The sequence below is a fragment of the Felis catus genome, chromosome B4 (assembly GCF_018350175.1).
Source record: "Felis catus isolate Fca126 chromosome B4, F.catus_Fca126_mat1.0, whole genome shotgun sequence".
Lineage (NCBI taxonomy): Eukaryota > Metazoa > Chordata > Mammalia > Carnivora > Felidae > Felis > Felis catus.
The window spans coordinates 138886024-138898606 of NC_058374.1; the positions used below are offsets into that span (position 1 = coordinate 138886024).

Here is a 12583-nt window from a genome sequence, read left to right on the forward strand (position 1 = left end):
GGTGTCGGAAAACAGCGGCGGGAACAGGCCCCCTCCTGGAGGAAGCCCCCCGGCCAGGGCGCCCGCAGCCCCGGCCCCTCCAGGGAGAAAGCTCCAGATGAGCCCGCGCAGAGCGCCTTCACCCTCCGTAGATGCAAAACAAATATCTCTCCCGAGAGTGAGAACCAGCAGCCAGCAGACCGAAGGCGGCACGGCCCCCACGCAGGCCCAGAGTCTGACCACCGGAAACCAGCTGGCAAAGGGTGCCGGCGCTAAATGCAGGCAACGAGGGACTTCCCGCCTGGACAACCCACGGGGGTGGGGTCTGTCCAGTGTCCACGCGGCGCTGAGGCTTGATGGGGCCACACTGCCGGTGGCTGGCGGGGACCAAGCTCACGTGTGGACCACCGGGGGGACAGTTACTTAGATGCCCCGTAGCTGGGTCTCTCCGCATGTAAAGTACGAGAACACCTGCCCGGCTGGGGCTGTGTGTGAACACGACACGCGTGGAACGGCAGCGCGATGGCCGCACGGAAGGGACCCATTCTCGAGCCCAGAAACGTACAGAGATGCTCAAAGCCCTCGGGGCCGGGCCAGGCACCGTTAGAGCAAGACACGGGGCCCTGGTGGGTGGTGCAAAGAAGCCCCAGGGTGATACCTGATGCAAGACATTTCTCCCAGAGGGACATCAGTAAGATCGCACAAGAGTAAACTCTCAGACACCCAGCCAGAGACAGGCTCTCTGCAGACAGTGCTTCCGGTGACCCCAAGGCCGGAAACCAAGTGTTGGCCACGGGTCTGAGGCCGCCCTTGACCTCGGCCTCGCCTGTTTTGGCTCGGCCCACCCCTCCTCCAACCCGTGAGCCTCCCAACCTCAGCGTCAGGAAGCACCTGGAGCACCCCAGGGTGTCCCAAACTCTGCCCACGAGAGAATCTGCCACCCCACCCCCAATAATTAAAACAATAAATTGCTGCATCTTGTGCAGTGACTTCAGTGGACTGCAAGCCTGGACTCTGCTGCCCTCACTCAGCTTACGTGCCTCACGCACACCCCGCCCTGCTCGTCCCCCACTCCTGCCTGGCCAAGGCCAGGAGCCCCGGAATTGAGCTCCCTCTGTTCGCTCTCGGCGGCTCCTTTAAGAATGTTAAGCCGGATAAAGCCCTCACAGCCAAAGAGGAGTCCCATGTCAGCCCCTGGGATACCTTGGGCTGACATCCACCTCCCGCCTGGTTTTAGGGCCCTTACTCTTCTTCCCACCTGGACAACCTCTCCCCCAGGTGCATGGGTTTCTCCGGCTCTCTGCTCAAACGCCGCCACCTAAGTGAAGGCTGCTGGCCCCGCCCATACCCCGGTGATGGGCCTCCACCGGCCGGGGTCTTCTCCTCAGACACACGTGCCCCTGCAGGTGCACCCCTCTGGCTTCCTTCCAGGGAAAATGACCCACTGCGGCAGGGACTTTTCCACAGGCACTGAGCCAGGGCTAGGATACCACCGCACCCTCCCCAACAGGCCCCAGATAAAACTTGCACAAGAGAATGAATGAAGTGGAACACACCCACACTGGCCAGCCCGGGTTTCTCGGCCTTGGAAGCCTCCCCCTTCCCACTGTCCAACACAGCCCTCGGTAATCCTCCTCCTCCCTCTTGGGATCAAATGACATCTCATTAAGCCTCTGCCCTCCCTCTGCCAGCAGACAGCTCTGCCAGGGAGCCCCTGGTCCCTTCTCCTTGGGGAGAGTGTCCCCTGGGCTGGGTGTGTCCTTTCCATTTTTATCCAAATTACACTTCTCCGAAAGGAGAAGGCCTCTGAAGGTCATGTGTCCAGCCCGCTGTACCAAAACCCACTCCCACCACGCCCCCGCCCGCCCCAACACATCCCAGACGGAAGGCCCCGAGCCCTCTCCTCCACTCTCTACAACAGCAACCCCCTACCCTGCAAGGCTGCCTCCCGGGTTTGGACCCGGGCGAAAGAAAAGCGTCGGTCCTTGTGTTAAACCGAAACCGAGCGCGGCGCGCCGGCGCCCCTGGGGATCCATCCGTAACCCATCTCACCCAGAAGGTGCCCTTTGGATATCTGCGGGCCCGTCTGCGCGATGCGGCCGCGACCGGGAGACGCGTCCCGGGCCGCAGCCCTCCCCGCCGGGGTGGCATCCGCACGAGGGACCAAGGGCGCCGGGTCTCCGGCCCTCCCCGCCCGCACCGCCCCGACTCGCCCTTTGTCACGGGGTCCCCAGAGCGCACAGCCCCCCAGGGCTCCGGGACGCGCCCCCGCCCCCTCCCCGGCCCCCCGCCCCCCCCCAAGCCGGACCCGCGGGCTGCGGCGGCGACACTCACCCGCGCCGGGGGCGCCGGCTCCGGGCCCCGGGCTCCGCCACCAGCGCAGCAGCGCCCGCGCGGGGTCCAGGCTCACGGCGCAGCGCTGCCGCTTCACCCACAGCACCGAGCGCAGCGGCTCCGCCGCCCCCATCGCGCCCGTCGCCCGCCGGCGCCGCCTGCTCGGCCGGGCGCGGCGCGGGGCGGGGGCGCGGACGCCGAGGGGCGCGGGACCGTTAGCGGCCCCTGGAGCCCGACCGGGTGGCGGCGGCGGCGGCGGCGGTGGCGGTGGCGGCGGCGGCGCGGGGGCGGGCGGGGCGCGCGGGGCGGGCGGCGCTGCGTCACCTCGTACGCAGGGCGGCCGCGGGGACGACGAGGGGGCCGGGCGGGGGTGGAGGGGGCCGGGCGGGGGTGGAGGGGGCCGGGAGGGGGCAGGGGAGGGGGAGGGGAGGGGAGGGGCCTGGGGTCTGAGGAGAGGGGCCGAGGGGCCTTGGGAGCTGCAGGGAGTGGGGGACCGAGGAAGGGCGGAGTGGGGGGGAGAGGAGGGGCCGGGCGTGGGGAGAGGAGGAGGCCTGGGGTGCGAAGGCGGGGGCCGAGGGGTCCTGGGAGCTGCAGGCGGGGGGGGGGACAGGAAGGAAGGGACTGGATGGGGGGAGAGAAGGAGGGGGCCTGGGTTGCGGGGGGGGGGGCGCGGAGAAGGGGTCCTGGGAGCTGCAGCGTGGGGCCGGGACCGGGGAAAGGCCGGGTGGGGGGAGAAGAGGGGCTGGACGGGGGCAGAGGAGGAGGCCTGGGGGGCGGGGGGGGGGGACGGGAAGGGTCCTGGGAGCAGCAGTGGGGGGACGGGAGGGGCTAGGTGAGAGGAGAAGAGGGGCCGGACAGGGGATCGAGGAGGGGGCCTGGGGTGCTAGGAAGGGAAGGGAGTCGACCCGGGGGCCCTCTCTGGGGAGCGGGGAGCATTTGGAGGGCGCTGGTGCTGGTCCGGGAGGAGGTGGCTTCCCTATGCGGCTGGTCTCTGGGTCCGGGTCACAGTTGCCGCGCGTGCAAGGAACTCAGTAGCCCCTCCCTGGCGGGTCGTAAAGACAGGCGGGGTCTGGGTGGCCCTTCCTCCCTTGGCGCAGAAATGCTGCCTGGGCCGTCTGCGGGGGCGGCGGGCAGGCCTGGCCCTCCAGGTGAGCGCAGGGCACCTAAGGCCATTCGAGATGCCTTGTGGATGGGCGGCTAGAATTTTGGCATCTGGTCTCTGGGATCCCTCGTTCTCTCCAGAGCCGAGCTGGCTCTGTCTTCCTCCTTGGAAGTAAGCCTGAAGGCCCGGACAGGCACCCATAGGAGGTGCCAGCCCTATTGCCCCCCTCCCCCCACCACTCAAGTTACCACCGTCTCTGCTTATAGGCCCAGCTCCGGGGTTACCGGGAGGCAGGCACTGCCCTCCCACATTCCGGAGGGGGACACTTTTAGGCTCTGGGGGCCTCGGCGGTAAGGGAAGGAGAAGCATGTGAGGCAGGCATCTCCCCCGGGACCCTGAACATCCAGGCTGAGGATAGACTGCCCCTGAGGAGGCTTGCTGGAGGAGGTCTTCCTCCTAAAGGCCTGGGAGAGAGCCGGGCGGCTGGGGGTGGGACAGACGGCTGACCAGGTCCAAGGATGGGGAGGTGCCCTCCTGACCTCTGTGCCCCCAGGGTCTTTCCCTCATCGCTGGCCTAGCTCAATCCTTCCTTCTGCTCAACCCTTCCTTCTCCGTGTGGGTGGCTGCCGCAGCCCACCCCAGCAGGGCTCCGGGCCTGCCCTCATAGCGTGTCTGCTCCTCCCCACCCAGCTCCAGGAGGACACGGACACATGTCTCCCCGTAGCCCTAGCGCTGAGACGGTCCCAGCGCATAGGAAGCACCGGTGTTTGTTACGTGCACACATCTGATCCAGGTTTACCAACCAAGGAGCTGTCAGGCAAGCTGAGTAACTTGCCTGAAGGCACAGGGCTCAGAGTGACAGAGGTCTGACTGCAGGGGCCCAGGACAGCCATCTGCCTTTCTCTCAACTCTCCCTGCCCAGCCCCGTGTCTCCTTGGCTCCTCCTGCAGGGCCTCCGCTGCAGATGGCGGAAGGGTGGGCCACCATGCCTGTGCTTGGCCCCGGGTGGCCCCAAGCCAGGTATGACCCCGCCAGCTCCCTGTGATTCGCTCCTCACCAGGAGCCCAACCCCCACCCCCTCCCAATCCAGACCAGGTGCAGGGAGAGAGGGTAGGGCAGAAGGCGGGGTGTGAGTCCGAGCCCCACCCTTGGGCAAACCATGCCTGATCTCCAGCCCGGTGGGGTGGACGAAGGGAGGCCTGCCCGGCCTCCCTCCCACGGCTGCTGCTCTGAGGCTCAGGAAATGCGGATGGGACACTGCTCTGGAAACCCTGCCGCAGGGCCTGCGGGGGCCGGTGTCCCAGCTGCAGCATGTGAAGGATGGCGGGGAAGTGTGGGTGGGCATACAGGGCCTCAGCAATGCCAGCCTCCGTCCCAGGGCCTCCTTCCGTGGCTTCTGGGGGCTGGGTTCCTCCTGCCCCTCCCAGGTTATTTATTTAGAGACCCTTTAATGCCACACATCAGCCTGTGAATTCAGACCCGTAGCCAGAGATGACTGGGGCCCCACCTCTGCAGGGTGGGGGGCAGGGGGTGCGTGGGGTCAACTGCAAAACACTGACAAGGCCTGGAGGAGGGGCCTCGGATGTGACTGTTTGCACACAGGGCCTTCAAAGAAGTAATTCAGGTAAAATGAAGCCACCTGACTGGTGTGCCCACCAGAGGAAGTGTGGACACACGGGGAGACCAGGAGAACTCACACGCGTTGGGTCCGCCATACGAAGAGGCTGGCGGCCTAGGAGCCAGGGAGAGAGGCCCCAGAGGAAGCCAGCACACCAGCGCCTTGACCTTGCGCTTCTAGCCTCCGAACTGAAAAGGTGAGAAAATACGTTTCTCCTGTTTAAGCCGTGCTGTCCGTGGTGGTTTGCAGCCCCTTCCGCCCTGGGGGGCCTGGAGTTCTGGGGCTGGCGAGGAGGGACCTGGCCGGGGCAGGACCCCTCGCTTGTACGCAGGGGAAGAAGGAAATGCAGCGAAGGCCGAGTTGGCAGAAGACAACGCTTCCTGCAGTCGGCTGGGTGGGAGGAGTGCCGGGCAGGGGGTCAGAGCCCAGGTGAGCGCTGTGTGCCCGGGACGGTGAGCGTGGCACTGGGGCCCCGAAGCAGGTGCCAGGCCCCTGCTGTGTGCTAAGTCCCGGTGGGGCCGGCACGGGCGAGCTCTGAAGGCACCCAGCAGAACAGCCAACGTGAACCTCCAAAAGGCCAGGGCGACCCAGCCCTTGGCACTCGGGCTGTGCCCTCAGCCCCCCTGATGGCCTCCTGGCCCCCTCTCTCACCTCTGTCCTGGCAGGAATGGCTTTCCAGCGCTGGCCCAGATGCCGTGCCTGTAACGTCTGCCTGGGAACCCCCTACTCGGCCTCTCCTTCGCCCCCCTGTCACGCCACAGAACCCCCAAGCAGCTCACCCCGTGAGGCTTCCACTCAAGCCGCCCCTTGTGTGGCCCCAGTCCCACCTGTGGTGCTGCAGGACAGTGTTGGTCCCCAGGCCATCACTGGCCCACTGTGTGCATGGCTGGCCCCAGCCCTTCACGGGGCAGACATGCCCTGGATGCCAGCGAGGCCAGAGGGCATGCACTGAGCCGCTCAGACTCTGCCCTACCACCTGTCCCTGTCCCGGGTCCAGTCCGCAAGCTTGAGCTGCAGACATCCTGACCAGCAGCGGCCAACACCCACCACCCTGTCCACCGGCCGGCCCCTCCTGGCCACCAGCGGGGACCTGGAGCTGGCAGCACCTTCTAGCACCGTCTCCCACAGAGCCTCTGACCTACTTTGCCCGCGTCCCAGAAGCCGCTGGCCTTCTTTACTGTGACACAGCCACCTGCTTATCTTTCCAGGCTTCCTCCCCAGGAAGTCAGCCACGTGACTTGGCGCTGGACTGCTGCTGGGTGGGGCGGGGGCACCTGCCCCCGTGCACACCGGCTGCCAGGAATGCCGCCCTCTGCCCTCCGCCTTCAAGGAGGGGCCTTCCACCTATGGCCTGTCGAGGCCGATTGCCTGGAAGACACATCCTGGGCCCAAAGAGGCCTGAACGCGTAGAGGGTAAGCTGATAATTTACACAACGTTCGCCCTCACGTTGCACACACACGTGACCCCGACAGTAGCGGCTAGAAGTGGGAGTTAGTTACCCCACTCCACAGATGCAGAGACTGAGACCCACCGAACTATCCTCACCTGTTCGAGTTATACAGAAAGGGAAACGGAGGGGTGGGTGCTCCAGGGTCCCACTGGTGTGGGAGAGTCTGAAACATGAGAACAGAAGGCCCACAGGAGCTGCAGCCGGCACCCTCAGCAGGCATTGCCCCCCACCCCTGCTCCGGGCGCCCCGGTGGGGCCTCTCTGTTCCACCCCCCGGGGCATGCCGGACCTGCCCACCGAGGAAAGCCCGGGGCAGGGCTGGAATAGAGGGTGGCTCCCAAGGGGTGGTGGCCACAGGGTGGGAACTGGAAAGCCTGGTGAGGTGGGGCCGGCCGGCCACAAAGAATACCACGGGGGGCAGGGATCAGGACTGCTGGCACGTCTGGGAGCTGTGGGGAGTGCCACAGCTAGGGGGAGGGCCCCAAAGGCCGGGCTCGGGCTCGGTCTGGATCCTGTGGGCTCCCCAGGCCTGCCAGGGTGACCGCCTCCATTGGCGGGGTGCCTAACACTTCCCGGGAGCCTAGGGACCAGGGTCAGGGGGCTCCAGGGGCGGCAGGGGACCTGGGAACAGAACAGGGCTGTGGGGCCCTGAAGGCCTTCCTTGCATCCACGCTGTCCCGATGGGGGGCAGACCGGTCCGCTGTCCCTGGGGGGTGCTGTTGGCTCCGAAGCAGACCCTCCCAGGGAAAAGGCTGGCTCCCGTTGGGTGAAGTCTGGGGCAGTTCAGGGTGGGAGATCCCTCCTCTCCAACCCTGAAGCCAGAAGGAATGTGGGCATCCCAGTGGGCCCGAGAGTCAGCTAAGATTGTTGGGGGGGGGGATGGGGTAGAGGGGAGGGGAGCGAGGCTCAGGCAGTGAGGGCGTCTTCCACAGGCGAGCCTGCCTGCCCAGGGCCTGGGGTCAAGTGTCCACTTCTGGCTGGTGCAATGTGGCCTTGGATCCTTTTAGGGGGTGCAGACTTGGAGACAGGTGCCCGGGGAGGCCCCCGGGGTGGCACCTGTGACCCAGGGAGGAGCCCTGGTAAGGTGGAACAGGGGTTGGGGCGGGGAAAACCTGACCTTGTGCCCAGGGCTTCAAGGGACGGAGCAGAGCAGAAGCCGTAAACTATGATTTTCAGACAGATAAGGAGAGGCGGAGAGTTCGCTCTCGCTTGCTTGTCTTTTTATATGTGCGATCTCTGAAGGAATTGAGAGGGAAGGAGGCAGTGATCTGAGCAGTGGGGGTGGGGGAGGGGCCCTGGCAGCTCCGTAAACGGGCGGGGGGGGGGGCAGGGCACAGGTGGGTCTGGGGACAGGAGAGGGCAGAACGGGGCTGCTTTTGGAGCCTGCTGCACGGCCACCGCCACAGAAGGAGAAACATGCTTCAAACAAGCCCACAAAGGTATAAATAACACCTTCTGGAGGAAAGAACAAACAAACAGTCTGTGTTCGGTCCAAAAGTTTTGCAGCACGGACACAGAATAGAGAACTGAGTCCCCACCCGAAAACATGAAGGAAGAGAGAGAAGAAAGATCCCTGGAAGCCTCGTGAACCGCAAGCCGATCTCAGAGGACTGCTGCAGTCAGCTACTGTGGGGCCAAGGCACACCCCCTGAGAGACTGCCGGGCAGTGAGGACCCCGTCCACGGACGCACAGGCGGGGAGGGCGGTGGGGAGGATGAAGGTCAGGCCAGGGCTGGCCCCTCATTCCGTCTGCGTAGACAGAAGCATGAACACCGGGGAGGAGAAAGTGACCAGCCTGAACCTCGGGCGTGACGTCCGGACCCTGGGAACGGGGTCAGCTCAGGGCACCTCCTTGTGGGGCACTTCCGACGGGGAAGCTGAGGCCGCAGCCTCTGAGGAGGTACAGGAGTGGTTCAAGCTCACTGAGCCCTGCTGGGTGCCAGGTACCCCACCTTGCAAGCTGAACCAGACAAGAAAAGGAGGGAAGTTCCGCCTGACTCTGGGGGCGCCTGGCAGAGGGTCCGGCCTGACCCAGGGGGCCAGCAAGGCTTGGGAAAAGGGTGCGGAGTTGAGCTCCGGAAGGAGAACGAGGGGACACGGGGTTGGTAAATTGAAGTCCTGATAGAAGGGTGCATCTCACAACTGCAGAGCGTAGCCAGGGAGCCGGACTCATGGAGCCCTGTGGTGGCAACAGAGTCTACCTTGAATGCACACCTCACTCTGTGCCAGTAGGGCCCCCGGGGGACCGCGTTTGTTGGAGATAAAGCCAGTGGTCCCATTTTACAGATTAGGGACTTGAGGCCCAGAGGGGCACTCTGCTACGGGAGCTGGGCTTTGAGGCTTTGTCTGAGCCAAAACATGCAGCTTGCTGTCTCTACAGGCAGGCTCCCAAATCAGGGCGGGGGCCAAGGGTGGGCTGGCCCAGGCTGGGCTGGACCACTTCGGCATTTTGGTTGTTTTAAAGAAAAGTTACTTAAGAGACAACCAGTGCAAGAAGGACACTCTGACCCTCCTCCGTCCCCCTGAAAGCGGGAAATCCGTCTCCCTCTTGGAAGGTACGGTCCCTGGACCAGGCGGTAAAAAACGATCCTTATCACCAGAGATAAGAAATCCAGGGCTCAGAAGGCTGTCCACACAATGCTTGTTACTTCTTGCTAACGTACTCCCCCAGCCCAGAGTCTGTTGAAAACGCCGTCTAACTGCGGCCCCCCAAGTTCCATTTTCTTTGTCCTGCCGATTCCTCCCAGGTTTGCGTCTCTCTGAAAAGTGTAAGAACTGCCCGCCGCGGTCATTTCCCGAAGCCTCAATTTCCTTACTGGGCCTCCCCGCGCACGTCATAAAACTCTGGGGTTTTTTTCCCTGTGAATCTGTTTCCTGTAAATTTAATTCTCAGTCCAGCTGGAAGGCCTCGAAGGGCAGAGGAAGAATTTTTCCCTCCCCACATGAGAAACCGAATCACGACAGCAAGATCTTTTTTTGTTACGGAAACATCCAAGAAACCCTCAACCAAATGAAAAGATAAACCAGAACCCCCATTAAATGGTTTCTCGGGTGCCCTAATAGCACAGGGCCCAGGGCTTTGTTCACGTGGTGGGGGGAAGTGTCCCACGTGGGGCATCTGCTCACCAGGCTGCCATTCCCAGGTGAAGGGACAAGGGACTTTGGCAGACAAACCAGGTCTAGGGAAACTTACAAGGCTTGTTATCTTATCTCCAAAACTCCTTACAGGAAACTCCTGCAGTGAGCTGACATTAAAAATTCCATCTAGACCCGGGGCATCTGGGGCGCCTGAGTGGCTCAGTCGGTTGGGCCTCTGCCTTCAGCTCAGGTCACGATCTCACGGTCTGTGAGTTCGAGCCCCGCGTCGGGCTCTGTGCTGACAGCTCGGAGCCTGGAGCCTGCTTCCGGTTCTGTGTCTCCCTCTCTCTCTGCCCCTCCCCCGCTCACGCTGTGTCTGTCTCTCTCTCACAAAAATGAATAAACGTTAAAAAATATATAAAAAGTTGCGTCTAGGTCTATTAGGAGCATTGGTACACAGCCCAGGAAAGACAGAGTGTTCCCACAAAATTCCTGGAACTGGTTGGTCTCTCTGCTTCCATTGAGCATCCAAAGGGATCCTTTTTAGACGGAAATCCAGATTACGTCCAAATCCCTCCCTGCTGTCTCCAGGGCTCTCCTTGCTGGCTTACCTCCTCTCTGCACCTGGTTTACCGTTCCCCAGCCAAATCCTCTCCCTGATATTTCTTGAACAGCCAAGAATGATCCCACCCCAGGACCTTTGAAAGTGCGAGTTCCTCTTCTGGCAACATTCTCCCCACCCACAACCTCAGCTGGTTGCACGGTCCAGATCTCCCTTCGCTCCTGTCTCTGCTTAAATGTCAACAGAGGAGGACATTTCTCTGGGGGAGAGACCCTATGAGACGAGTAGGGGGCTTTGGGGGAGCAAGGTACAGAGCCGGCCAGTCCTCCTATGACTGGCCTCCACCTGCTGGATTCCGAGGAGCCCTGTGGATTGGGCCTTGGGACTGGTGAACCCGGTTGTATCCACATGCTTCCTTCCCAGTCCCTAGGAGTTCATTCCACTGCGCTTCCCTTGCAAGAGTCTGGCCTTTGTTCCTGCAGATGTCACAGGCCTGGTGTCAGAGAAGGGGACAGAAAGCCAGCAGAGCCTGGCACAGTAGGCAGGTCAGACCCGCCTGAGGCTGCTGGAGACAAAGGTGGGTGGTGAGGCTCGGAAGAGGCATGGGAGGTGGCAGGTACAGGCTGGGAGGTCTGGGAGGCCAGGGGCCTCATCCTTTTCCTCTCCGCGTCCTTGGTGCTAATGCAGAGCAGGGCCAAGTGTAGCAATTTGCTAAGATGTTGCGAGCGAGTGAAAATGCGAGCACAGGAGAGTCAGTGGAGCAATTTTAAGTTGAGGCAAAGTTGAGTTCAAAGCAGGGGTTTTATGTAGAAACACTGGGACAGACATTAGGGAATGGTGGGGACTGAGGCAGACCAGACAGCAGATTGTTGGAACCTCCCAGAGAAGCCGGAAACCACGTTTGTGTGTGTGCGTATATGAAACCTTGTGACTTCTATTATTTTATTATTTTTTTAATGTTTATTAATTTTGAGGGAGAGAGAGACAGAGAAGGGAAGGAGCAGAGAGAGAGAGAGAGAGAGAGAGAGAGAGAGAGAGAATTCCAAGCAGACTCCCGCTGTTGGCATAGTGCCTGACGCAGGACTCGAACTCACGAACCGTAGATCGTTACCTGACGTGAAATCAAGAATTGGACGCTCAGCCGATGAAGCCACCCAGGTGCCCCGAAACCTTGTGAATTTTAAATGTTGGCAACTAATTCCAATCCAAAATGTAAAACACTAGGCAGGAAAATAAAACCCAGATGCAGACCAGAGGCATTCAGAGACCAGCCCGTTTGTGACACCTGGCTTGAAACCACAGGAGTTAGGCTAGACATAAAAGGTTATTATTCAGGGTGCCTGGCTGGCTCAGTCAGTAAAGCGTGCGACTCTTGACCTCGGGGTTGTAGGTTCAAGCCCCACGTTGGGTGTAGAGACTGCTTAAAAATAAAGTCTTTAAAAAAATGGTTATTATTCGTTGATAGAGACTGATGAATACGTAACAGTATGCATATATTCCCAAAGAGTGAAGAAACAAAATCATAAAGGAAAGGGTTCTAGAAGTGCGAGGAGAAAATAATGGCATGAATGTACCTTGTGCATGTGGATCCAGCCAGCACAGGGGCAGACATGCTTAGTGACAGGCACAGAGGCCCACGCTCGAAGATCTCGGTGCAGAACTCACTCTGGAAGCAGGAGTGGGCAGCACCCTGTGGGAGCTGTAGCGCCGGGTGGGGGGGGGGGCTGGGCTGGGAGGAGAGTCTGAGTTAAGCCAAGTGACAGTGACAGGGGCCCAGAAAAAGCTGCTGGTCAGCGGTGGCTGGGGCCTTGCAACCACTCATCTACTTTCCGTCCTTATGGATTTGTCTGTTCTGGACATTTCCTAAGAACGGAATCACCCGATATGTGGACTTCTGTGGCTGGTTTCTTCTACCTTGCGTGACGTTTTCAAGATGTGTCCGTGTTGGAGCGGGCATCGGTACCCCATGTATCTTATGGCCGAATGATAGGCCATTGTACGGACGGACCATGTTGCATTTATTCGGTCACCAGTTCACGGACTTTTGGGCTGTTTCTGCTCTTTAGCTGTCATGAATAATGCTGCTGTGAATGCTTGCGGTGGGTTTTTCTGTGAACATGTCATTTCTCTTGTGTACATACCTGGGAGCGGAATGACTAAGTTATAGGTTAACTCTGTGCTTAACCTTTTGGGGAACCACCAAACGGTTTTCCTCATACGCTGTACCATTTTTCACACCCACTGGCTGGGCGCAGGGATCCCCATTTCTGCACATCCTGCCCAGCACTGGTGTTCACCCGTCTTTCTGATTCCAGCCATCCTCGTGGGCATGACAGGATGTCTTGCTGTGGCTCAGCCTGGCTTTATCAGGAATAACGCTGATAATCTGACCTGTTTTTGGCTTCTGCGTCTTGTCTCTCACTTGGTTCTGAATGTGGAGGGGGTGTTCTTTGCCAGCCC

At 61.2% G+C, this 12583-nt stretch overlaps 1 protein-coding gene and 1 long non-coding RNA gene across 3 annotated transcripts in view; one reads left to right on the forward strand and one right to left on the reverse strand.

The window, feature by feature from the left end:
- Positions 1 to 2644, reverse strand: part of CERK (ceramide kinase) — a gene marked incomplete at its 5' end in the record, with an annotated part of 45348 nt that extends 42704 nt beyond the window's left edge. The window contains one exon of the mRNA XM_045033183.1: positions 2314 to 2644. Within this exon, the coding sequence (XP_044889118.1) occupies positions 2314 to 2644 (331 nt within the window). The remainder of the gene's footprint in view (positions 1 to 2313) is intronic.
- A 513-nt stretch (positions 2645 to 3157) lies between these two features.
- LOC102901664 lies at positions 3158 to 9906 on the forward strand. 2 transcript variants are annotated; one of them, XR_440837.4, is made up of 4 exons: positions 3158 to 4435; positions 5018 to 5229; positions 6242 to 6446; positions 9712 to 9906. It is a non-coding gene; the product is annotated as an uncharacterized LOC102901664 (long non-coding RNA). The 2 variants fall into 2 exon arrangements; XR_006601195.1 differs by lacking the exon at positions 9712 to 9906 and adding an exon at positions 7982 to 9349.
- The last annotated feature ends 2677 nt before the right edge of the window (positions 9907 to 12583 follow it).